This window comes from Macaca mulatta, chromosome 10, assembly GCF_049350105.2.
Source record: "Macaca mulatta isolate MMU2019108-1 chromosome 10, T2T-MMU8v2.0, whole genome shotgun sequence".
Taxonomy (NCBI): Eukaryota; Metazoa; Chordata; class Mammalia; order Primates; family Cercopithecidae; genus Macaca; species Macaca mulatta.
Genome location: NC_133415.1, coordinates 7,934,402 through 7,958,247, shown reverse-complemented (window position 1 = coordinate 7,958,247; position 23,846 = coordinate 7,934,402). Strand labels below are relative to the sequence as shown.

Here is a 23,846-nt window from a genome sequence, read left to right as displayed (position 1 = left end):
CCATTATACGATCATGGAGGACAGTTCTTCCATCACCCTAAAAATCCCCCCTTTCAGTCCCTGTGTGGTCAAACTGTCCTACCAGCCATGAATGAGTATTCCTACTGGTTCATATCATCACCAGAATTTGAGCTTATTATTTTAAAAAATTGTAGCCATTTGAGTGTGCATGTGGGTGTTTCACTGTGGTTTTAATTTCTATTTTCCTAATGACTAATGATGTTGAACATCCTTCATGTGCTTATCATTCACATCTATTCATTTGTGGGAGTCTGTTTGATCTTTCATCTCTTTTTAAAAAAATCAGATTGTTTTCTTGCTGTTGAGTTTTAACAGTTCTTTATATTCTGGATACAAGTTTTTTTTTTTTTTTTTCTCCCAGTCTGTGGGTTCTCTTTGTACTCTTTTAAGAGTGTCTTTCTTGGAGCAAAATTTAAAAATTCTGATATAGTTCAATTTATCCATTTCTTCTTTTATAGCTTGTGCTTTTGGTGTCATATCTACAAATCAATTTCCCATCTCCAAACCCAAGGTCATGTAGATTTTCTCTCATGCTTCTTTTAGGAGTTTTCTATAGTTTTATGTTTTACATTTAAGTATATAATGCTTTTTTTTTTTTTTTTTTTGGAGTCTCGCTCTGTCACAGGCTGGAGTGTAGTGGCATGATCTCGGCTCACTGCAACCTCCGCCTCCCAGGTTTAAGTGATTCTCCTGCCTCAGCCTCCCAAGTAGCTGGGACTACAGGTGTGTACCACTATGTCCGGCTAATTTTGTACTTTTAGTAGAGATGGGGTTTCCCCATATTGGTCAGGCTGTAATTTTTGTATTTTTAATGGAGATGGGATTTCGTCATGTTGGCCAGGCTGGTCTTGAACTCCTGGCCTCAGGTGATCCGCCTGTCTCGGCCTCCCAAAGTGTTGGGATTACAGGTGTGAGCCACCGCACCCGGCCAAAAACTGAATATTTTAAATACTATCGTTTGGCAACTGTGGAAGATCCCGTCCCCTCCCCCTTCAATGCCCTGCAAGGATTTGTTGCTGCTCTTTGTTGTAGTTGGTTTTGTTTGTTTAGTGACTTTTCCATGTGAATTCTTTAAGGTCTGCATTCTCTGTCATGTGTGGCCACTGAAGTTTCCTTTCAGTTATTAGCTTGGTGGTCAACTGATGATGAGACAGAGGTTTCCTTAAACACTTGGAACCAATACATTTTTCGGTCTCGCTCACACCTGTAATCCCAGCACTTTGAGAGGCTAAGGTGGGCGGATCACCCTCCTGTAGACCATCCTGGCCAACATGGTGAAACCCCGTCTCCACTAAAAATACCAAAATTAGCTGGCTGGGGTGGCATGTGCCCGTAATCCCAGCTACTTGGGAGGCTGAGGCAGGAGAATCGCTTGAACCCGGGAGGTGGAGGTTGCAGTGAGCTGAGATAGCACCATTGTACTCCAGCCTGGGTGGGAAAAAAAAAAAAAAAAAGCCACAAGTCTTGCCAACGCTCAGCTACTTTTCTTGAATAAGTGCCCCTTCGGTTCCTGCAAGCCTTTGGGTAATTTCTAGAGTTCTCAAAAAAGTTGATCCTGACCATTGTTGCCAGTTTTCTTGCTGTTTTGGAGGAAAGAACTTTTGGAGGGCCTTCCTCTGCCGTTTTTCTGCTGATGTAACCTTCATGATTCCTTTATCTCCTCTATTCACTTGTTAATTTTACCTTTTGCAAGTATATTTTTAAAAGTATATTTTTGGTGGTTGCTCTATGGTTTATAAATACATTATAAAACAATCTGTCTTCAATTATATCATATTGCTTCACATGCAGTATGAGAACCTTTTAACAGTACACTCTGAATTCCTTCTGCCCATCCCTTGTGCTTGTTGTTGTACTTTTAAATCTGGAGTACACATAATATACTGTGACAGATTTTGCATTAGATGGCTAACTTTTAAAATAATTTCAGGCATAAATATATTTTATTTTACCTTCGATTATATCACTTCTGATACTCTTCATTTCTTTGATAGATCCAAATTTCTAACTCAATCATATTCCTTCTGCCTGTAGAACGTCCTTTAAATTTTTTTTTTTTTTTTTTTTTTTTTGAGACAGAGTCATGCTCTGTCACCCAGACTAGAGTGCAGTGGTGCGATCTCGGTTCACTGCAACCTCCGCCTCCTGGGTTCAAGAAATTCTCCTGCCTCAGTCTCCCAAGTAGCTGGGAGCACAGGTGCCCACCATCATGCCTGGCTAATTTTTGTATTTTTAGTAGAGATGGGATTTCACCATGTTAGCCAGGCTCATCTCAAACTCCTGACCTCAAGTGATCCACCCACCTTGGCCTCCCAAAGTGCTGGGATTACAGGTGTGAGCCACTGTGCCCGGCCTAAAATTTCTTTTATGGTAAGTATGCCGTCAGTCAGTTCCTTCAGTTTTTGTGTGCCTAGAAAATCCAATGTTTCTCTTTATTTTTTAAAAGTATGTTGCTGGTTACAAAATTTGAGCTTGATGATTTTCTTTCAGCACTCTGAAAATGTTATTCCATTGTCTGTTGGCTAGCACGGTTTCGAGGAAAAGCATGCTGTAATTCTTATCCTTGCCTTGTTCCTCTGTAGGTCATGTATCTTTTTTCTCTAACTGCCTTCAAAATTTCCTGTCTCTTTTTTGCAGTAATTTGAATATGATATTCCTAGGGGTGCATGCATAGTGTGTGTGTGTGTGTGTGTGTGTGTGTGTGTGTGTGTGTGTGTGTGTGTGTGTGTGTATCCTCCTAGGTTCTATATGCTTCTGTTCTCTGTAGTTTAGTGTTTGTAACTAATTTTGGAAAATCCTCTGCCATTATTTATTCAAATATTTCTTCTGCTCCACGTTCTCTTTCTTTTCCTCCTGAATTATGTGGATATTAGACTTTTTTTTTTTTTTTTTTTTTTTTGACACAGATCTCATCGCTCTGTCACCCAGGCTGGAGTGCAGTGGTGCGATCTCGACTCACTGTAACCTCTGCCTCCCTGGTTCAAGCAATTCTCCTGCCTCGGTCTCCTGAGTAGCTGGGATTACAGGCACGCACCACTACACCCCACTGATTTTTGTATTTTCAGTAGACATGAGGTTTCACCATGTTGGTCAGGCTGGTCTTGAACTCCTGACCTCATGATCTGCCCACCTAGGCCTCCCAAAGCATTGGGATTACAGGCATGAGCCACTGTGCCCAGCCCCATATTAGACCATTTTATACTGTCCCACAGCTTTTATATATTCTGCAATTTTTCCTCACTCTTTTTCTCTCTTCATTTAGGTTTAGATACATGCTATTGACCTATCTTCAAGCTCACTCATTCTTTCCTTGATTATATAGAATCTACTGACAAGCCTGTCAAAGGCAATCTTCATCTTTATTACTGTTTATTTATTTTTTATTTTTTATTTTTTTTCTAGCCTTTCTGGTTCTTACAGTTTTCGTCTCTCTGCTGAAATTGTCTGGTCATGTGTTGTCTTTCTTGTCCATTAGAACTCTAACACGTAAACCGTTATTTAAACATTTTTCTAGTGGTTCCAAAATCTGTCATGTCTGAGTCTGATTCTTATGATTGCTTTGTCTTCTCAAACTGTGTTTTTATAATTGCCCTTGGTATACCTCAGAATTTTTTGTTGAAAGCCAGACATCTGTATAGCAGGGCCCAGCAAACTTGCTCTGTGGAGGATCAGATGGTAAATATTTCAGTCTTTGAGGTCCACATACATGCAGTCAGTTGCACTTCTTGTTCTTTTCTTCCTTACTCTCATTCTTCTTCTTTCTCCTCCTCCTTCTTCAACCCTTAAAAATGATGGACCCACAAGGCTGCTGAACAGGTTCAGACTAACTGTACTGACTTAGCCTCAGGAAGTCAGGAAAGCTTCGTGGAAGAGGTGGCTTTGAGAGTTTTGAAGGAAGATTCAGCATTTCCTGAGGAGTACATGGAAGAATTTGCTGGTGCCAAGTGTGAAGATATGTAAGAGCCAGCATGGGGAAGCTGAAGTCCAGCACACAGGATGGGATCTGGGCACCCAGCTGGGGCCTCCAATGCTGAGGCAGGGCATATGGGCAGGGCATCCATCTGCCCCTCACCACTCAGCCCAAGTCCTGCACATCTATAGTCACTGGGCGCTGACACTGTCCTGTTCCTTATCCTGAGTCCTGCGCACCTGTGCTCACCGGATGCTGGCACTGTCCTGTCCCAGCCTGAGTCCCGCACACCTGTGCTCACCGGATGCTGGCACTGTCCTGTCCCAGCCTGAGTCCCGCACACCTGTGCTCACTGAGTGCTGGCACTGCCCTGTCCCGGCCTGAGTCCCGCACACCTGTGCTCACTGAGCGCTGGCACTGCCCTCTCCCGGCCTGAGTCCCGCACACCTGTGCTCACTGAGCGCTGGCACTGCCCTGTCCCGGCCTGAGTCCCGCACACCTGTGCTCACTGAGCGCTGGCACTGCCCTCTCCCGGCCTGAGTCCCGCATACCTGTGCTCACTGGGTGCTGATACTGGCCTGTCCTCAGCCTGAGTCTGGCACGCCTGTGTTCACTGAGAGCTGACACTGCCCTGCCTCTGGCCTGAGTCTCAGGCTGGTGCCCCCGGCCCTCACAGGCCTTCCTTATTCTGGACTGAAGCCTCTCTCATGGGAACATCTGCTGCTCACATGCCCAGGTCCCACAGCAACGGTGACACATGTGGTCCCACCATCTCTACAGATGAGGATGCTGAAGGGATGGGGCCTGGTACGAAGTCACACGGAGGAGCAGCTGGGGTCCAGGGCGTCTCTGCCCCGTAGCACTGCATGGCCCTGTTGATACGCCTACTCAGGGTCCCCTTCCCTTTCCCTGAACTTGGGGCTGCCTGAGCACCCCATTCCTCCTGCAGCAGTTCAGTCTGAAATGAGGAGGGAACTAAGGGCAGATGGAAACAAAGGTGACCCCAGGAAACATTTTCCTGGAAATAGGCCTGCATGGGCTGGGCGGGTGCCTCTCCTCCCAATCACACCCGTCCAGTGCGCTGCTCTGCCACGCAGGGAGAGCTCTGCCCACCTCAGGGTGTGGCCTCATTTGGACCCTGTGCAGGGGCAGAGAAGGGGGCTTTGGTGGGCAAGGCCTGGGGCCCGGGCAGAGGGGAGGTGCTCCCCCCTGCACCCCTCTCCTGCCTGCTGCTCCCCAGTTCCTTGGAGAACTTTCCAGAAGGCGGCAAACACTGCCTGTGTCTCTCAGCTGCGTCCCAGTCCGTGAAAGCAGAGCGACTATTTTCAAACTTCTCTTGTCAAATCTGTCAGTTCCAAGGAAGGGCCCCCTCAGAACTGTCCCTGGTGGTGGTTACAGCCAGCGGCCACTAGGCTTGGCCTCAGGAAAGCGGAGGGAGGCCCAAAGCTCCAGGGGGTCTCACTCAGGCGTGAGTTGTTCTTCGTGGAGTCAGGCTGGCCAGCGTCCCTGAGCAGGACAGGGATGGGGTGGTCCGTGCCTGTGCCCCTAGGAGCAGACACACGGCCACCCTGACCGCAGCAGGGGGCTCAGATGTCCTCTGACCCAGGACCCAGGAAGCTGGGGGTCAAAGGAGGCAGCAGCCCTCGGGTAATGGGGTGCAGGGCCCCAACTGCCCTGGACTGGGGGAGGCACCCGGCAGGGGCCATGAACAAAACCTCCAGAAAGTCCAAGCTTTTAAGAATGTTAGCACTGGCCGGGCGAGGTGGCTCACGCCTGCAATCCCAGAACTTTGGGAAGCCGAGGTGGGTGGGTCAACTGAGGTCTGGAGTTCGAGACCAGCCTGGCCAACATGGTGAAACTCTGTCTCTACTAAAAATTCAACAATTAGCTACTCAGGAGGCTGAGGCAGGAGAACTGCTTGAACCCAGGGGGCGGAGGTTGCAGCGAGCCGATAGCACCACTTCACTCCAGCCTGGGCAAAAGAGCCAAACTCCGTGTAAAAAAAAAAAAAAAAATGTTAGCATCAGTAATTCTTTTATAGTGTCAAGAATCATTCTTGCAAAGACTATTTGTTCAGACTAACAAGTGAGAGTGCCCAAGACATAGTGGTAGCACCTGGTGCCTGGAGAGCAAGTATCCTATGTCAGAACCCAGGGCAGCCGTGCCTACCCCCGACCCAGAGAGAGGCGGGCTGGGCTTGGGCTTTGCTTTTTTGAAAATTCATGAAATCCCCAAATTATAGGATTTTATTAGTCTTGACACAGGCCCTGTGGCTGTCGTCCCGCTGCGTGCATGGCAGGGGTGTCTACTGGAGGAACGCCCGGAGGAAGTCATTGTAGGAAATGTTTGAAGACAGCGTCTTATCGTAATACTCCAGAATATGGAAGAACTCTTCCTCAGAGAGGTTGATGCTGTACTGTCTCAGGACCTGGAAGACACAGAAAAGGGGCCTCTGAGGCTTGTTTGGGGCCCTGGTTAAGGAGGCAGGTTGCCAGGAAGGGGCTGGGGGACACGTCCACCTGGTCGCCAACCCCACTTCCGATGTCACCCTCCCATCTGTGCACTCTCTCTATGCCCTCTCAACCTCTGCCCAAACAGGAAGCAGCCCCCGAGGGCAGCCCCGTGTGCATCTGGGAGTGAAACGGGAGGAGATGGGAGGTTATTAAACCTTTGCCTCCCTGAGGGGCTGAAGGCTGTTCAACATGTTCAGACAAGGTTGATGGTCAGAGAGGTGGGGGCTCAAGGGGAGACCCGGCCATGCAGCTCTAACTTGGGGCAGGGCCTCAGGGTGCGCCCAGGCAGCGAAGGGCAGGGTCAGTGGGTGCTGAGTGCAGAGAGTTGCTGTGATGAGACCGTAACACAGCCTGGAGCAGAGCCTGCTGGTGGTAAACCCAATACTGACTGCTTCTTCCTCTTCAGTTACAGAGCCTGACTTTCTCCCAGGCTCCTGTGTGTCCAGCTAACCAGGAACATGTCTCAGCCTCTCTTGCATCTAGGTATGTTCTGGCCTGAGAAGCCAAGTAAGAATGTTATGTAGAACACCCAGGAAGCCTCCTTTAAAGGAGAGGGGCATGCCCTTTTTCTCTCCTGCTTTTCTGCAGACTGCCTGGAATATGGCTGTGATGCCGGGGCTCCTGCAGCCACCTTGGACCATGAGGTGGCCTACAGGAAGGAAGCCAGGAGTTGAGAACAGCAGAGCAAAAATGTGGTCCCTGATGATTGTCCAGCCACCACACCAGTTCTGACTTTCCTACCTCTGGACTTCTTTTATGTGGGAGTGAAATAGACTTTCACCTTAAGCTGCTATCTTTTGCCCCATTATGTGAAGCTGAAACAAATCCTGACAGACCCTCATAATATATAAAGATGAGGTCATACATTTCCTATCCATATTTGCGTTATAACTTGTTTCCAGGAGGAGACTGGAAAATGGGCTAAATGGCCCAGAGGTCCCATGGGGCTGAGGTCAGTGGGCCTGGCTGTTGGGCCCCATGGGATGAAGGCAGAAAAGGAAGCTGAGCCTGGTGTCTGAGACAGCCCCTCAATTACACCATCTGATCTGCGACTCTGTGGAGGGCAAGGTTTCTTTTGCCCCCTTCCCAGCACCACACCCGAATTCCTGGGAAGTTGCCAGAAGGGAATAACAGAACCTGCCCTCCTTCCTTCCTTTCGTTGCATGGGGCATAGGGAGGATCCCTGACTGACATTTATACTTAACCCCGAAGGAAAGAGCAACATGAATGTGGATTGGAAAACCACTGCAGGGCGTTTGTTAGGCTAGGGGGGTGGGACATGGAGGGCACCCAGGGACATCGAGACAGATGCCCAATCGTGGAGCCCCACTGTGCACTGCAGGGGTGGGGCTCACTTTGCAGGCCCCTTGGGAGGTCCAACATAGGTCAGAGATGCTCTTCAGAGCCTGCAGGAGAGCCCAGATGTGGGGTGAGGGCTCAGAGCAGCAGCAGCAGCAGTGATGGTTCCTTAAGGAACCTGGGCTCAGGCACTGACCCTGAGGAGCTGGCCGTGGAGGTATAGGGCATCCATGCAGGGCTCCAGAAACCTTTGGGAAGCAGAACCTGAGGTCTGAAGGTGAGAGGCAAGTGGACTCAGGCCTGGATAACTTGGGGGTCCCAGGGAAGTGAGGTCTGAAACAGCCAGGTCACACCGGGCCTTCGATAGGGGTTGGAGGGTTCCCCATTAGAAGTTTCTGGCCACTGGCATTTGGCAGCTGCTCCCTGCAGAGGCACTGAGCGTAGAGCTGTGCTCACCGTCCTGAAGTCTGCCACGCTTAGCAGCCCCGTTCCAGCCTCATCATAGCTTTTGAACGTGCGACGCATCGGCCTCCAGCAGTGCACAATTTTGGGCTGAATACGCAGCAGAGCAGAGTAAAAAGATGACGTCTCAGCGCCGGAGTCTTTCTAAACACAAGACAAGAAGGGTGAGGAGGGAGCTTTCGAATGGGAGGATCGGGGTGGGCTCCTCCTCGTCTCTGCCTCACCCAGCCCTGCTCTGTCTTCACCTCCCCACCTGCTCCACTGGCTCTCAATCTGGGAGGGAGCCTGCCAGCAGAACTCGTAACAGATGTGCACCAGCCCCCTGACCATTACGTGTCGATGTGTGGGCTGTTTAAAAACATGTATTAAATCAGCCATCTCATTTACACCTCCCCACCGGCAACCCGGAAAGAAGGCAGGTCTCTATCCCCACTTTACAGACTGAGAAATGGAGACTCGGGAGGTAAAGTGACTTGGGCTTTGACCCCAACACACTTCAGGCCACACCACCTCTCAGAGAAAGCAAGGAGATGGCCGGGCAGATACGGGCCAATTTGAAAATAGTTTGGGCCAGGCGCGGTGGCTCAAGCCTGTAATCCCAGCACTTTGGGAGGCCGAGTCGGGTGGATCACGAGGTCAGGAGATTGAGACCATCCTGGCTAACCCGGTGAAACTCCGTCTCTACTAAAAAATACAAAAAACTAGCCGGGCGAGGTGGCGGGCGCCTGTAGTCCCAGCTACTCGGGAGGCTGAGGCAGGAGAATGGCGTAAACCCGGGAGGCAGAGCTTGCAGTGAGCTGAGATCCGGCCACTGCACTCCAGCCTGGGCGACAGAGCGAGACTCCGTCTCAAAAAAAAAAAAAAAAAAAGAAAGAAAATAGTTTGAGGAAAAAAAGAGATTTCAGTCTGGGTTTTCTAGTAGGTTATTATAATGAACAGTGTTAAAAAAAAATCACAAGGTTGTAATTATATCTAGTAATTAGAACACTACACTGTGATTACTTCATTTAGGTGCTATTAGATTGAAAACAAGATATTTGAACATGATTTAGCCCCAATGTGTTTGAATATCACAGAGGTGAACGGTAGGCAACAATGCGTAACACATCTTGGGAAAGTTGAATTTTAACACAACACTATGTAAGACAGGGTTAAGCTGCTTTCATTTTTCTACATCATTTGGCACCTATGATGTGAGCTCCCCAGGTACCCACAGTTTCATGAGCTGCCAATGTGCCCTGATCCACAGGTGGGGAAGAGAGGGTGTGGGGCTCCTACACCTAGTTTTCATCACAGTGATCACAGAGCAGGACCACCAGCCTGGCCAGAACCCCCACCTTTGACCCACCTTGTAGGGAGGGGCAGCGCTCAAGCTGCCTTCCCCCGAGGACATCTTTCGGCTGCCTAATGGGGTGCAGAAAGCTCCCAAATTACCAGAAAATGAAGTCAGCTTTTTAACTTCTCTGCAGGGAGACATTTGACCTGACCTCCACACTTACATGGTGGCGGCCTTGGCAGCTGCCAGAGGGGACGAGGGCTGTAACCAGGACCATGTTGGGGCCTACTCTCTCCTGGAAAGCGTTCAATCTCAATCCACAGTTCTCAATCCACGCCAGCCTGGTGCAGGGATTTGAGGAGGGGGCGGGGTGGGAGGACTCTTCTGAACCACAGAGTGGTGTCTTGGGAGGGGTGCGGGGAGAGGGCTGCAGTCTCTGTGGGCTGACCCGCAGCACCTAAAACGACCCCACTCGGACCCCAGCCTTGCAGGGTTGCTGAGGACGGACAGTGCGGCTGAAAGCCGGGGGCTGGGTGGCCCCTTTCACTGGGGAGGGCTCAGAAGGGGGCGCTGGTGTGCTCTTCCGCAGAAGCCCATGCGCCTCCTAGCGAGCCCTTAGAGCCCCACACATCTCCGGAAGGAGAAACTGAGGCCCAGAGAGGTGGAGGAAGGCTGGAATTGATGGAGGCCTTGCAGGCCATGCGTCTCCATATTCTCCACATTCTTGACTCCCGTGAGGATGGAATGGGATGGAATTTTCTCTGTGCACAGAAGAATTGAGCTGGCAGAACTGTCCTAAGTCATCTTTTTTTTTTGTAAACTTGGTCTTACCTTTTGATACTAGCTCCTGTTTGTCTAAACTAGAAGCTAGGCTAAGACAGAACCTGATTTTGCACAAAATTGCAAGTCTAGCTGTGAAGAAACTTTCTGCATGGCCTCTACCTAACTTTGGCTGGATTAACCCACTCTCCATTCCCTAGAGTCCCACCACTGTGGCCCAGGCAGGCGTGGCCCTTGGGTGGGGTGAGTGGGAGCGGGGCAGGTGGGGAGCGGGGCCAGGTGGGGGCAGGACCAGGGCTGTCAACCCCACACTTCTGGTCCCTCCAGCTGGGTCATAAGGTGGTCGGAATCAGCTGTGTTTGTTCCTCAAATCAACAGCACCAGATGTACTTGTACTTGTTATTTAATTCAACGTAACCCAATTCAGTGTTAATTCAGTACTAAAAACACGTTTTGGCTTCGTGTTTTGGAAGGGCTGGAGCTGATGCCGTGACGGCACTGGGTGTGGGTTTCAATTGTGAAATTGTAAGTGGCTGAGAATCAAAGGTAAAAATCTAGAAGAACTGTGAACCCTACAGCTGCCCTTTTTTTTTTTTTTTTTTTTGAGACGGAGTCTCGCTCTGTCACCCAGGCTGCAGTGCAGTGGCCGGATCTCAGCTCACTGCAAGCTCCGCCTCCCGGGTTCACGCCATTCTCCTGCCTCAGCCTCCCGAGTAGCTGGGACTACAGGTGCCCGCCACCTCGCCCGGCTAGTTTTTTGTATTTTTTAGTAGAGACGGGGTTTCACCGTGTTAGCCAGGAGGGTCTCGATCTCCTGACGTCGTGATCCACCCGTCTCGGCCTCCCAAAGTGCTGGGATTACAGGCTTGAGCCACCGCGCCCGGCCAACAGCTGCCCTTTAAGTGGCTTTAGGTTTTCATTCCTCTTCAAAGAAACAGAAAAACTGTAGAGGATGCATGGTGGGTGTAGTTTCCACCGAAAATGATGACGAGAGACGCCATCCACCACACACACTCAGAGGAAAGGGTCTGGCCCCATCTCAAATGGCTGGCGGATGAAGACCCTTTTAGTTCCAATGTTGACCAGTGCTGTGACCCACCCCACCCCTCACTTTGTCTTTTGGGTTAACTGACCAGGCACTGCCTCCAGGGCGCTGTATGAGACCTTGGTCACACAGATGCCTCTGGGAAGAGCCCCATAACCAGGTGTCTGCCACCTGGACAGCTGGAAATCCTGGGATCTAGGCTGCTGCTTCCCATTCTGGGCCCTCCAGACCCTTATAGGGTTCTAAAAGGAGAGGAAGAAAATCTTAAACTACTTCCAAGAAGGTACATTTCTGAGCTGTTTTCAGTATCCCCAAAGCCTGGTAGAGGCCTTGTCTTTACCGCAGCCCTTGCCTCCCAGGTGCGAGCCCCCAGCACACAGGCTTCGGGCCTCGGGCCCCCTTCAACAGACCCTGGCTGTCCCATGCTGACCTGACAACTGCCTGGCCCTCTTTAAGTGACGGAGGAAATGGGGTGACTAAGTATTGCTCATGTATCACATGCGAATAGAGATCATCTGAGTAGGGTCTATGGGCAGGTGGCAGCAGGGCCGGGGACATTTCACAGATGAGTCCTGGCTGGAAGCAGGGCTGGGCTGGGCTGGGCTGGGCTCTAGCCTCCTAGAGTCTCTTGAGTCCACCTTTTCTGTGAAGCTAGGTGATCTGCAAGTGCAATGAATTACCAAGAATGGGGCTGGGTGTGGTGGCTCACGCCTGTCATCTCAGCACTTTGGGAAGCTGAGGTGGGTAGACTGCTTGAGCCCAGGAGTTTGAGACCAGCCTGGGCAACATGGCACAACTCTGTGATATGGCTTGACTCTGCGTCCCCACCCAAATCTCATCTCAAATTGCAATCACCAGTTGTCAAGGGAGGGACCTGGTGGGATTGGATCACGGGGGAGGTTCCCCCTTGCTGTGCTTGTGAGAGTGAGGGAGTTCTCATGAGAGCTGATGGTTTTAAAAGTATTTGGCAGTTCCCACTTCACTCTCTCTCTTACTTGACACCATATAGGACATGCTTCCCTCCCCTTCACCTTCTGCCATGGTTGTAAGTTTCCTGAGGCCTCCCCAGCCATGTGGACCTGTGAGTCAATTAAACTTCTTTCTTTTATCAATTACCCAGTCTCAGGTAGTATCTTTACAGCAGCGTGAAAATGGACGAACACATCCCATCTCCACAAAAATACAAAAATTAGCTGATTGTGGTGGCTCGTGCCTATGGTCCTAGTTAGTTGGGATGCTGAAGCAGGAGGACCACCTAAGCTGGGAGTTCGAGGCTGCAGTGAACCGTGAACCACTGTTCTCCAGCCTGGGCAATAGAGTAAGACCCTATCTTGAAAAAAATAAAAATAAAAAAATAAAAATGAAAGCGCCCCTTTCCTCCTGGCCCCACATTTCCCGCGGATGGACAACATACCATTTTGTGTGCGTTCTGGATCTTCATCCTCTGCATCAGCGAGCTTTCCTTTGCTTTCAGCAGGAGGACACAGCTCTGAATGAAGTCGCAGTATGCAAATTTCCCGTTGTTCTTTAAGTCGTATTTTATAATGAGCTGCTGACACTCCTCTTTGCTTATGTCCAGGTTGAATTTCTCCACAAGAGCTACAGACAAAAATGGCAGTTTAACTGGTGGCAATTCATTCATTCATTCATTCTTCACTCATTCATTCAACACTTGCTGAGGCACCTTCTCTGCTTCAGGTCCTGGCTTGGTCCTCACATCAAAGAACTCCCGGTTGGTGGCTGGACATACGTGGAGACAGACATGCGACAAACTAAGTGCTGCAGGGAGGGGGCCCTGAGTCCCACTGGCCCACACTGTCCTGTGTTTGCATGGTCACAGCTTATGGACAGAGACTACGGGAGCTACGACCAAAGCGCAGAGAGGTAGGTGAGGGGCCGTTCTCCGCCGACTCAGGGCAGAGCCAGGTGTGCGAGGAGCAGGGGAAGGTTCCCTGAGGTCTTAGTGAGCATGGCCAGGGCTGGACTGTGGGGAGGGAATTCCGACTCGGCCCTATGACCAAGCATTTCCTAACAGCACCGGAGACAAGCTCTCTAGTGTCTGTTATGCCAGGCAAATTCCCACTTTAAGTTTCCATTCCAATGATGATCTAAAAATACATAAAACTTATTCTGGATACAGGGACCACCTTTAGGAGATAACAGCTGTGCAGCCTCAGGGGTTGAGTCCGGCTTTCTGACCAGGTGCATGTGGATGCTCCACGGGGAGTGCTGAGGGTTGCCGGGAGGCTGGCCCACCGGAACCTCTGAACAGCAAGGCTCACACCCCATGCTTGGCACTCACCCTCGTGCCGCATTCTCCTGCCAGTTGTAAAGACAACACTTCTCTGGGAGTGACAACTCATAATGGAAGGAGGCTTATGTAAGATAAGATTTGAGTCTAAGTTTCATAGACTAGACTTTGCTTTGACATCCTGAAAGAACAGAGTGTCAGGGAATGGAATGCCGTGTGAGTTGTTGAGGCAAATGAGGAAGGCCCGCGGAAGCCAACCCCAGGCAAACGACACCTGCATGCCAAGCCAGGCCAAGAGAGGCTGCTGCACATTCTAGAAGCAGAGGTTTCTTTGCCCTTGCACAGAGGGAAGTGGCAGCAGGTCATGGTGCCCTCCGGGACACAGCGGGGGCCCACGGAACCCCAAGGAACTGGCCCATACATGCCTCTGATGCTCCGACTCACAGAAGGCCATCAGCAGTGAGGAGAACATACAGAATGACCTTTGGAAAGCAGTTGGCTTTTTTTGACGGTATTGAAGTTTGGATGTGTGACTAACGTCTGACAAGCCTATCACAATAACCGAGCGGGGGCTGAAATGAGTTCATGGTTAAAAAGAAAAAACCAGCAATAGCAATAAGGACAGTGACACAGTGAAGGCTTATCACTCTCAAAATCAAAGAATTAACTAAAAAAAAGGGGGGAACTCCAATGCATACAACAACCAACATGCGTGTTTTGGCTTCAGCAAAACATGTTACATTAAATCAGTGGAACAACATTTGAATATTACTGATTTCAGATTTTTTTATACTTAATTTCCAAGTGTTTTTTTTAATAGGTTCTAACTTAAAGAGTTTACACTTGGTTTCATTTGTGCATTTTAAAGCCATGATTATGATAAATGTAATTTATATTAATATTGGAAGCTCTCAAAGAAAACCTTTTCCTTTAAAAGGAGTCTGTATATTAGTCATGTATGAGGGGAGCTAAAAAGCCAAGGAGTGACATGGTCAGATGTATTTTCCCATAATGTAAATGTTGCATCAACAAGATGTAACTGGGCCAGGTGCGTTGGGTCACACCTGATCCTAGCACTTTGGGAGGCTGAAGTGGGCAGATCACTTGAGGTCAGGAGTTTGAGACCAGCCTGGCCAACATGGTGAAACCTGTCTCTACCGAAAAATACAAAGACAGTCAGGCATGGTGATGCATGCCTGTAATCCCAGCTACTTGGGAGGCTGAAGTGGGAGAATCACTTGAACCCAGAAGACAGAGGTTGCAGTGAGCTGAGATCATACCACTGTACTCCAGCCTGTGTGACAGTGAGACCCTGTTTCTAAAACAAATAAACAGAAAAAAAAAACCCAAAACAACAAAACAACAAAAAACAAAAAAACCAAGACGCAACATTTACTGGAAGTATAAATCCCACTGGTTTAATTTTCAAAGTTTATGAAAGGATACATGCTGAAAAACAAAACAACATCAAAGAGTGGATGTTGATGGGAATGGAGCCCCAGGAGTGTCCCCTTCATCTCGCCCTCCTCCACCTTTTCCATTTCCTTCTGCAGTCAGAGTCTGTGAACATTCACACTCTGCCCAGGGTGGCAACCACTGTGATTTCCAAAGCTCAGAGTTTGTGCAGCGCTGACTTTACCATGCAGATGGGCCCCCTGCTGGGAGGGCCGGGTGGTCGGAATCCTCCTCCCTGGGCACCTTTGTTTAGTCAACTGCGCAGCCCACCCAGAAGTTCCCACCGGTTTCCTGTTCTGCTGCTCCCTGGCCTCCACCCGGGTGTGGCTTTGTGCCCAGTGGGAACAGCCTCTTGCCACAGGGGCTGACGACATATCACCAAGGGGATAGAATCAAAACGAACCCAGGAACTCGGAGGCGCTGATGTCCCCCTGTCTGGCCACGTCCTTCTCCTTGCATTCTTTCAGGAGCTGGCGCCAGCAGCCCTGGATTCTCTTCCGGAGCCTGCTCTCTATGGGATCACAGTTCTGCAAGGGCGGAGTGCCCGGGATCGCAGTGGTGCTCGCTGCAGTCTAGCAGGGAAGAAAAGAAAAGGCTCTTTTCACTTAAGATTTAAAACGGAAGTCATCAAAAATACCTCACTACCTCCGGTTTTGAGGTTCACAATTTTAGAGGCAGAATTAGCGCAGAAATAAAATGAAGAATAAAACATAGATGATGATTTTACAACATAGCTTTTATTTCCATTGGTGGGTTATATGTACATGTGCCAAGCCATAATAAGCAAAATAATTTTGGAAATAACCACATAGCTAAGGTTCAAATCTACACAGATATGACATAAACATATTCCTGGTGTGTGTATGTGTGTGTGTGTGTGTGTGTGTGAGAAGTGACAATGGCATATTTTTCACTGGTGGAAGAGTCTTATCCAAGAAAGGGATTTACTTGTTGTGGGCACGAGATATCCAATCTGTAAACATTCACAGAATATCTGTTATTTTGACATTATGTGGACCGAGTATGAGGTCGTTCTTTGCTTTATTGTATTTTGTTTAAAAACAAGGGAGTGGATCTAATCTAGCCCAGGTTTTTCTCCTGAAGGCCCGCTTGACAAGTGGTTATCTAAATTAGTAACTTATGCAATTCAATTGGATTCCTGGTTTTTCTCCCAAATCCCCAAGCCTCCTGCATCTCAGTTGATAATTAGGTCCTTATTCCAGTTGCTCAGCCTGAACCCTTAGAAGTCTTGCTTGACTCTCCCTCACCCTCTCCATCCCACATCTGATCCCTCAGGAAATCCTGTTGGCTCTACCTTGAAGATACATCCAGAGTCTCCCCAGCACCCCATCCCAAGCCACCATCGCCTCTGTTAGACCTCCTCACCGACCCACACACCCAGCATCCACAGTGTTTTTTTTTGTTTTTTTTGTTTTTTTTGAGATGGAGTCTCGCTCTGTCACCCAGGCTGGAGTGCGGTGGTGCAATCTCGGCTCAATGCACCCTCCGCCTCCTGGGTTCACAACATTCTCCTGCCTAGCCTCCCGAGTAGCTGGGACTACAGACACTCACCACCATGTCTGACTAATTTATGTATTTTTAGTAGAGATGGGGTTTCACCATGTTGGTCAGGATGGTATTGATCTCTTGACCTCATGATCCACTCGCCTCGGCTTCCCAAAGTGCTGGGATTACAGATGTGAGCCACTGCGCCCAGCCCCAGGGTGTTCTTTAAAGAGTCCCTTAGATTATGTCACTTTGCTGCTTAAAAACAAGCAAAGGCTCCATACCCCTCAAGTGAATGCCAAAGTCCTCATCATAGCCTCCAGGCCTCCAGCCTCCTACTGTTGCTGTAACAGATTTCCATGAATTTAGCGGCTTAAAACAACACCAACTTATTATCTTTACAGTTCTGGAGGTCAGAAGTCTGAATTGGGTCTCACTGAACTAAAATCAAGGTGTCCAGAGGCTTCCCACACTCCTTGGCTTGTGGCCCCTTCCTCTCTCTCCAAAGCCAGCAGCATTAAGTGGAATCTTTCTCAGATTGCATCTCTCTAACCCTGAGCCTTCTGCCTCTGGATTCCCAGTTAAAGACCCATGTAATTACCCTGAGCCCACCTGCATACTCCAGGATAATCTCCCCAAAGCCAGCTGATTAACAACTTCAGTTCTGTTTGCTACCTTAACTTCCCTGGCCATGTAAGACAACAGTCACAACTTTCAAGGATTAGGACACAGGCATCTTTGGGGTGCTCCTGACCCCCTTCCTTCTGCTCTACCTCCCGCCTTTGAATGTAATAAATACTTATGCATACTGCTTTTCTTGCCTATTATCCCCTAAAAGAACACAAACTCCACAAGAGCAGGAAGCTTAGTTCATTCTCAGCTTTAGAAAATACCCAGCACACAGTAGGTGTGCAACAAACTTGCATGGAGTTAATGAGAATGGACTAGCCAAGGTCAAGGACACGCACAAGGATGGTGGCTTCATGTGCATGGTGTGGCATTCTCTCAACCACCCTGTCCTGAGACGTTGCCATCCCTTCCTGCAGACAAGAAAAGAGCCTTGGCGAGCCTAGGCACCTTCCTCCATCCCAGGCCTGGGGTGGCTCAGCCAGGGCTCCAGGCAGTGTAATTTGACAGGCCTGGGCTTAAAATCAGGTCGCTCCACGTCCGAGGGACCAAGATCACACGAGAATGCCTCTTAGAGCCTCACTTTGTTCAACTGGAAAATGGGTATAACTTGCCTCAAGGGACGGCGGCCCGCAGATGACCACAGGGCCTTGCCTTCTGCACAGAGGTGCCGGCAGCACCACTGCACTGCCGCCAGGTGCCTCCTGCCCTGCTTCTCGTCCCCTTTCCCACCTTGCACCCACTCTTGCCTCCTTTCCATCCCACTCCTCCACCGTTCCTATCCCCACGTCTGCCCCCTCCCAGGGATTGGATGCTAAGTACCCGCCACTCAACGCCAGGCCACACCAGGGCCCCCGAAGTCCCTGTCCCAGTGGGATTTGTGGACGTGGCATGAGGTGGCCTGGGACACGGGGCAGGAAGGAGAACTCACACAGGGGTGACTCTGCGACTTTGACCCTGGTCTCAGCTCCTGATTGGGCAATGAGAGGGCAGATCTGATGCCTTCCGAGACGTCGGGGACACTGCTCCCTCTCTGGGCCGCGGCTGAGTCACCAGTGGCTGTTGGTGTGGCTGCTCTCTCGGAACTGAACCTGCTCAAGAAGTCCGGGTATTTCAGCCTCCCCTTGGCATTGACTGGCATCTCGTTCCAGAGCCTGTCAAACTGGAGAAGGAGCAGAAGTCATTTCTCAGGTGTCAGTGCAAACACAGGCAGCGTCGCACCTGTGCCAGAGAGAAGTGGGACGGGCCGGCCTCGCAGGAGGTGAGCGCTCACGTGACTGGTGAAGAAGAAAATTTAAAAAATAAACGCCCATTTGGCCTTCGCTTGGCGGAGGCCTCAGGAAGACTCTGGAAAAGCAAAGACAAGAGGATTATTCATGGCTTCTGCAGGACATTTTTTAATTGAATTGGGCCCTCAGTGAGCACTTTAAGGCCATTAAATCTTGTGATTAGTCACAGTGCCTGAGCTGCAGTGTATTCGAACATTTGGGAGAAAACGCAAATCAGAGCCTCCACCCACCTTCGTCCCAGGGAAGCCCAGTCAGACTCATTTCTCACCCTTCCAGGTACACCTGACTTCTGCTAACAGCTCACCAGGTGACGCAGCCCTCAGCCCCTGCATTTGCATCCACGATTTATTTCACCCTAAGGGCAAAAAATGTCTTCACACAAGATGAAAAGGGAGGCATTTGGAAAACCAGGGAGCGGTTTATGGCTTTGTATTTTTGCTGTCTGATGCCACAGACTGTATCAAAACCACACACCATGCAGATAGAACAAAATGACTCAATGCATCCTAAACGGGCCATTTTGGTGACTGGAGGGCTTTCAGGGAGCCAAGAAGAAGTGGCTCAAGCCTGTAATCCCAGCACTTTGGGAGGCCGAGGCGGGCGGATCACAAGGTCAGGAGATCGAGACCACAGTGAAACCCCGTCTCTACTAAAAATACAAAAAATTAGCCGGGCGCGGTGGCGGGCGCCTGTAGTCCCAGCTACTCAGGAGGCTGAGTAGCTGAGGCTACTCAGGAGGCTGAGGCTGAACCTGGGAGGCGGAGCTTGCAGTGAGCCGAGATCGCGCCACTGTACTCCAGCCTGGGCAACAGCGTGAGACTCCGTCTCAAAAAAAAAAAAAAAAAAAAGAAAGGCAACTCCTTCCTACTTGATTTTTGTACAGCCCCGAAAGCCCGACGGAGCCCCAGCCTCCAGCACAGCTGATGGAGAGGCAGCCTCCAGAGAGGTGAGGGGAGGCTCAAACCCTGGTTCCTTCCTTCCCATCCTGCGCTTTCCCCTGGAAGCCCGGGCTCTGCCAGAAACAGAGCTGCTTCTGGGTCTCCACTGGGGTTTTCCAAAGCAAATTAGAGTGACTGTCTTGGGCTTGATTTGAATCCTCAGAAGAAGCAGGGAGGGGTACGGAAGTTGGGGTTGGAGGGGTGCAAAGTCAGAAAGGTTTAGTTTGGGACAAGGTTCTCAATTTATCTTTTTACTTTTTATTTAGAAATAACTAGAGACTTGCAGGAGGTGACAAGGACAGTACAGTGAGGTCCCTGCACCCTTCCTGCAGTTGCTCCCAAGGCTCTGTCTGAAGTGAAAACAGCAGAACCAGGAGGTGGGCATGGGCGGTGCAGGGGCAGTCTGACGTCATTTTACTACACGTGTAGATGCATGCTGATTGCATTCTGACCAACGAGGAAAAACCATTCAGTGGGGAAGTGAGGGGACCTTGAGGATGTGACTTCGGCATCTCAGACCTCACCAGCGCCAAGTGTGGTAACCCGCCAGACAGGAATCAGCTCCGCCACCTCTGTGAACTCCAGGACCATTGGCCAAAACCACTGGGCAGACAGCCCCCCTGACACCTTCCCTCGTGGTGCCAAAACCGCCTCTGCAGGTAGTGTCTCCCCCTACCGCTCCCGGCCTGGAAGCTCCCTGCAGGGTCCTCTGAGAATCAACTTTAAGTGTCAAACATCTGGCAAAGGGGCATACAGCAGGTGCTCAATACATGATACATGTTTGCTCACTGGCTGAAGTTCCTAAGAGACTCACATGGTGAGACTGGTGAGACCCAGGGGAAGGATGCTTCAAGGTGAGAGCGATGGAAGGGGCGGAACCCTGTTCTGACCCCTTCTCCTGAGGCCCTCTCTCGGAGCAGAAGAGGACAAGCCCCGCAGGGGAGGACCCGGCAGCCTTGTGCCCTCCTGTTTGAGCTGGACTCGGAGCTGAGGAGGCGGAAGATCATGCCGTGAAGGATAAACACCAAGGGAGGTCGGTGTGTGTGTGACAAACGCCGTGAAAACGAAGCTTGGCGGGAGACAATCCCAGGGCTCCCACCTAAGGACCTCCTCTTCTAACAGGGTGGCTGGGGCTGGCCAACTCCCTAATTAAATTCTGTGGTGCAGGCTGGGTGCGGTGGCTCACGCCTGTAATCCCACCACTTTGGGTGGCCGAGGCAGGAGGATCACCTGAGGTCAGGCATTTGAGACCAGCCTGGCCAGCAGGGTGAAACCCTATCTCTACTAAAAATACAAAAATTAGCTGGGCATGGTGGTGGGAGCCTTTAAGTCCAGCTACTCAGGAGGCCGAGACAGGAGAAGCGCTTGAACCTGGGAGGCGGAAGCTGCAGTGAGCCAAGATCACGCCATTGTACCCCAGCCTGGGCAACAGAGTGAGACTCCATCTCAAAAAAAAAAAAAAAAAAAAAAATTCTGCGGTGTAGAGGAGGCCATGAGGGACCACAGGAATCCTATTTTCCTATTTTCACCCTATTTTAATTGAAGGGCCTCAGAATGGGAGGATGGAGGAGGCATCACCGGAGGAAACAGCCCCTGGCCTGCACGTGGCCTCCAGTCTCCACGGAGGCACCTAGAACACCAGTGGGCCTAACGGTGCCAGGATGGGGGCTGATGGGCACCATGAGGCCGGACAGACACCAGGGAGACTGGATTCTGAAAAACTGCCAGCCAGTGAGCTTGACATGAAACGTGGGCAAGACACTGCTGGACTATGAAAGCGTCAAAAGCAAGTGAGTTTCATTAGCGTGGTGAGGTCTGTGCCTGCTCAATTGATTGTCCCGTCTCCTTAAGCCACCAGCTGAACCCTGAGAAAGACACCACCATGGGTCCTGACTCTGCTTATGATGCAGAAAAGCAGCAAGAGAGGGCTACTTGCCATCCACAGGGCAACTCAGGCAACCTGCAGCTGCAGTACTTCCCGAGCCCATGAGCGCGGGCTCACAGGGAACCAAGGGAGGGATGGAATCCAGAGCTCCAGTCTCCAAGGACAGCCAGACATGCCACTGGCTCTCACCCCTGGCAAGGTGTGGGAGGAAGTGGCGGCAGTCACCGAGGAGGGGAGAAGAAGTCAGTTCATCTTGGAACAAATTCTGAAGGCCAGTGCAGGCTGCCGTGTCAGTCTAGGACAGCTGGGGGACCCAAGAACCAGGGCGACTCACAGCTGCCCCCCCCCCTTCTCACGCCTCTGCCCCCCCTTGTCACGTCTCTGCCCCCCCTTCTCACGCCTCTGCCCCCCTTCTCACCTCTGCCCCCCCTTCTCACGCCTCTGCCCCCCTTCTCACGCCTCTGCCCCCCCTTGTCACGCCTCTGCCCCCCCTTCTCACGCCTCTGCCCCCCTTCTCACCTCTGCCCCCCCTTCTCACGCCTCTGCCCCCCTTCTCACGCCTCTGCCCCCCTTCTCACGCCTCTGCCCCCCTTCTCACGCCTCTGCCCCCCGCCCTTCTCACGCCTCTGCCCCCCCCACACCTCTGCCCCCCTTCTCACGCCTCTGCCCCCCTTCTCACGCCTCTGCCCCCCCCCACGCCTCTGCCCCCCCTTCTCACGCCTCTGCCCCCTTCTCACGCCTCTGCCCCCTTCTCACGCCTCTGCCCCCCGCCCTTCTCACGCCTCTGCCCCCCCCACGCCTCTGCCCCCCCTTCTCACGCCTCTGCCCCCCGCCCTTCTCACACCTCTGCCCCCCCCACGCCTCTGCCCCCCCTTCTCACGCCTCTGCCCCCCGCCCTTCTCACGCCTCTGCCCCCCCCACGCCTCTGCCCCCCCTTCTCACGCCTCTGCCCCCCGCCCTTCTCACGCCTCTGCCCCCCCCACGCCTCTGCCCCCCCTTCTCACGCCTCTGCCCCCCTTCTCACGCCTCTGCCCCCCCCCACGCCTCTGCCCCCCCCACGCCTCTGCCCCCCCTTCTCACGCCTCTGCCCCCCTTCTCACGCCTCTGCCCCCCCCACGCCTCTGCCCCCCCTTCTCATGCCTCTGCCCCCTTCTCACGCCTCTGTCCCCCCTTCTCACGCCTCTGCCCCCCCTTCTCACGCCTCTGTCCCCCCTTCTTACGCCTCTGCCCCCTTCTCACGCCTCTGTCCCCCCTTCTCACGCCTCTGCCCCCCCTTCTCACGCCTCTGCCCCCCCTTCTTACGCCTCTGCTGGTGCTCTGGATCCACCTGCAAGCCCGAGGTGAGAGAGTGTGTGGGGGCCCACTTCTACCCCCCATAGGATGTCGAAGCCTTAAGCTGCTGCGGAAACACACTCAACTCTCTGCCTCTAGGACAGGGGTAGGAACCCCTCCTTCCTCCACTGGGAACCCCACCCAGGCTCTGGGGGAGGGGAAGGATCAACATCCTTGCAGAATGGGCAGCAACCCCTTGGGCCCAGGGTCTACAAAGCAGAGGTCTGAGGGGACGAGCCCAATAGCCGCCAGAGACATGAGGCAGAGCGGGCTGGAAGGGGCTGGAGCAGTGAGAAAGCGTCACCCAAGGTCCAGGATGCCCCCACCCCGTCAGGAGCCCAGCACCAGCAAAGGCAGCAAGACAGGGAAAGGGACCCCTCCCAGGCAGGCACCGATGTGAGCTGAGGGTGGTGCAGGAATGCTGAGAAGACCCTCTGGCAGCCCCCATCCCGCACCAAGCCCACAGGCCTCTCTTCTGGCCTCTCCTAGTTTAGACATTTCTCTCTCCAACCTTCACCTCCGTGTCTTCACCCTCCTCCTTGAGACCAGCTCTGCGTCCACCCACCACTTTGTTTTACCCTATCCTTCATCCTGCCCAGCCCTCACCTCCCTCCTGAACAAAGCTTGGACCCCACACAGCTGCTTCCTCACTCTCACTCCTCCCTCCCCAGCCTCCCCCTGAGCTTAGTGGGGAAGCTCCTGCTGTAACTGCCAGACACGCCCACAACCCTTCCCCAGTAAATGTCCCTTGCTGCTCTCTGTGGCAACCCCTCCACACCATTTTCTCTTCTTAAATATCCATGATGGTCCCCTCACTCTCAGCTGATAATTTCACCCCATATTTCATAGAGAAAACACACATTACATCAAATTGACTGCACCTATGCTCCTGCCCCATAGCTATAGGAGGAGTTCTTGGCTCCTAGCCAGGCCACCCCTCCTCGTGTCTCTGGATGTGGTCTGCCTTCTTGAACTACAGAGGCTGGGCAGCTGAAAGCTCCTGTGCCCATTTTTCTGTGTAGCAGATACAACAGACACAACTGCCTGCAAGGTGGAAGGAAGCAATGAGCCCGGGTGGTGATCAGCTCTTCTGGTCCGCTGGTGGCAGAGGGGTTTGGTCCCAGCCCCTTAGCACCACAGCTGCTGAGCTCTGCTGGGAGGCAGTGGCAGTGGGTTTCTTCTGGAAGAGCCTCCTGGTTGGGCTGGGTTTCTCTCGGCTGCCACGTTCTTGGATGTGGGGACATCCTCCCTGGTTCT

At 51.6% G+C, this 23,846-nt stretch overlaps 1 protein-coding gene across 2 annotated transcripts in view; it reads right to left on the bottom strand.

Moving 5' to 3' along the window:
• Positions 1-6,159: 6,159 nt before the first annotated feature.
• Positions 6,160-23,846, bottom strand: part of EFCAB6 (EF-hand calcium binding domain 6) — a 306,925-nt gene continuing 289,238 nt past the window's right edge. For both annotated transcript variants that reach the window (XM_001108976.4, XM_077949368.1), the window contains 5 exons: positions 18,077-18,307; positions 15,416-15,584; positions 12,721-12,905; positions 8,200-8,349; positions 6,160-6,359 (listed from right to left, as the gene is read on the bottom strand). In XM_001108976.4, coding sequence (XP_001108976.4) covers positions 6,237-6,359; positions 8,200-8,349; positions 12,721-12,905; positions 15,416-15,584; positions 18,077-18,307 — 858 coding nt within the window. In that variant the 3' untranslated portion in view covers positions 6,160-6,236. The remainder of the gene's footprint in view (positions 6,360-8,199; positions 8,350-12,720; positions 12,906-15,415; positions 15,585-18,076; positions 18,308-23,846) is intronic.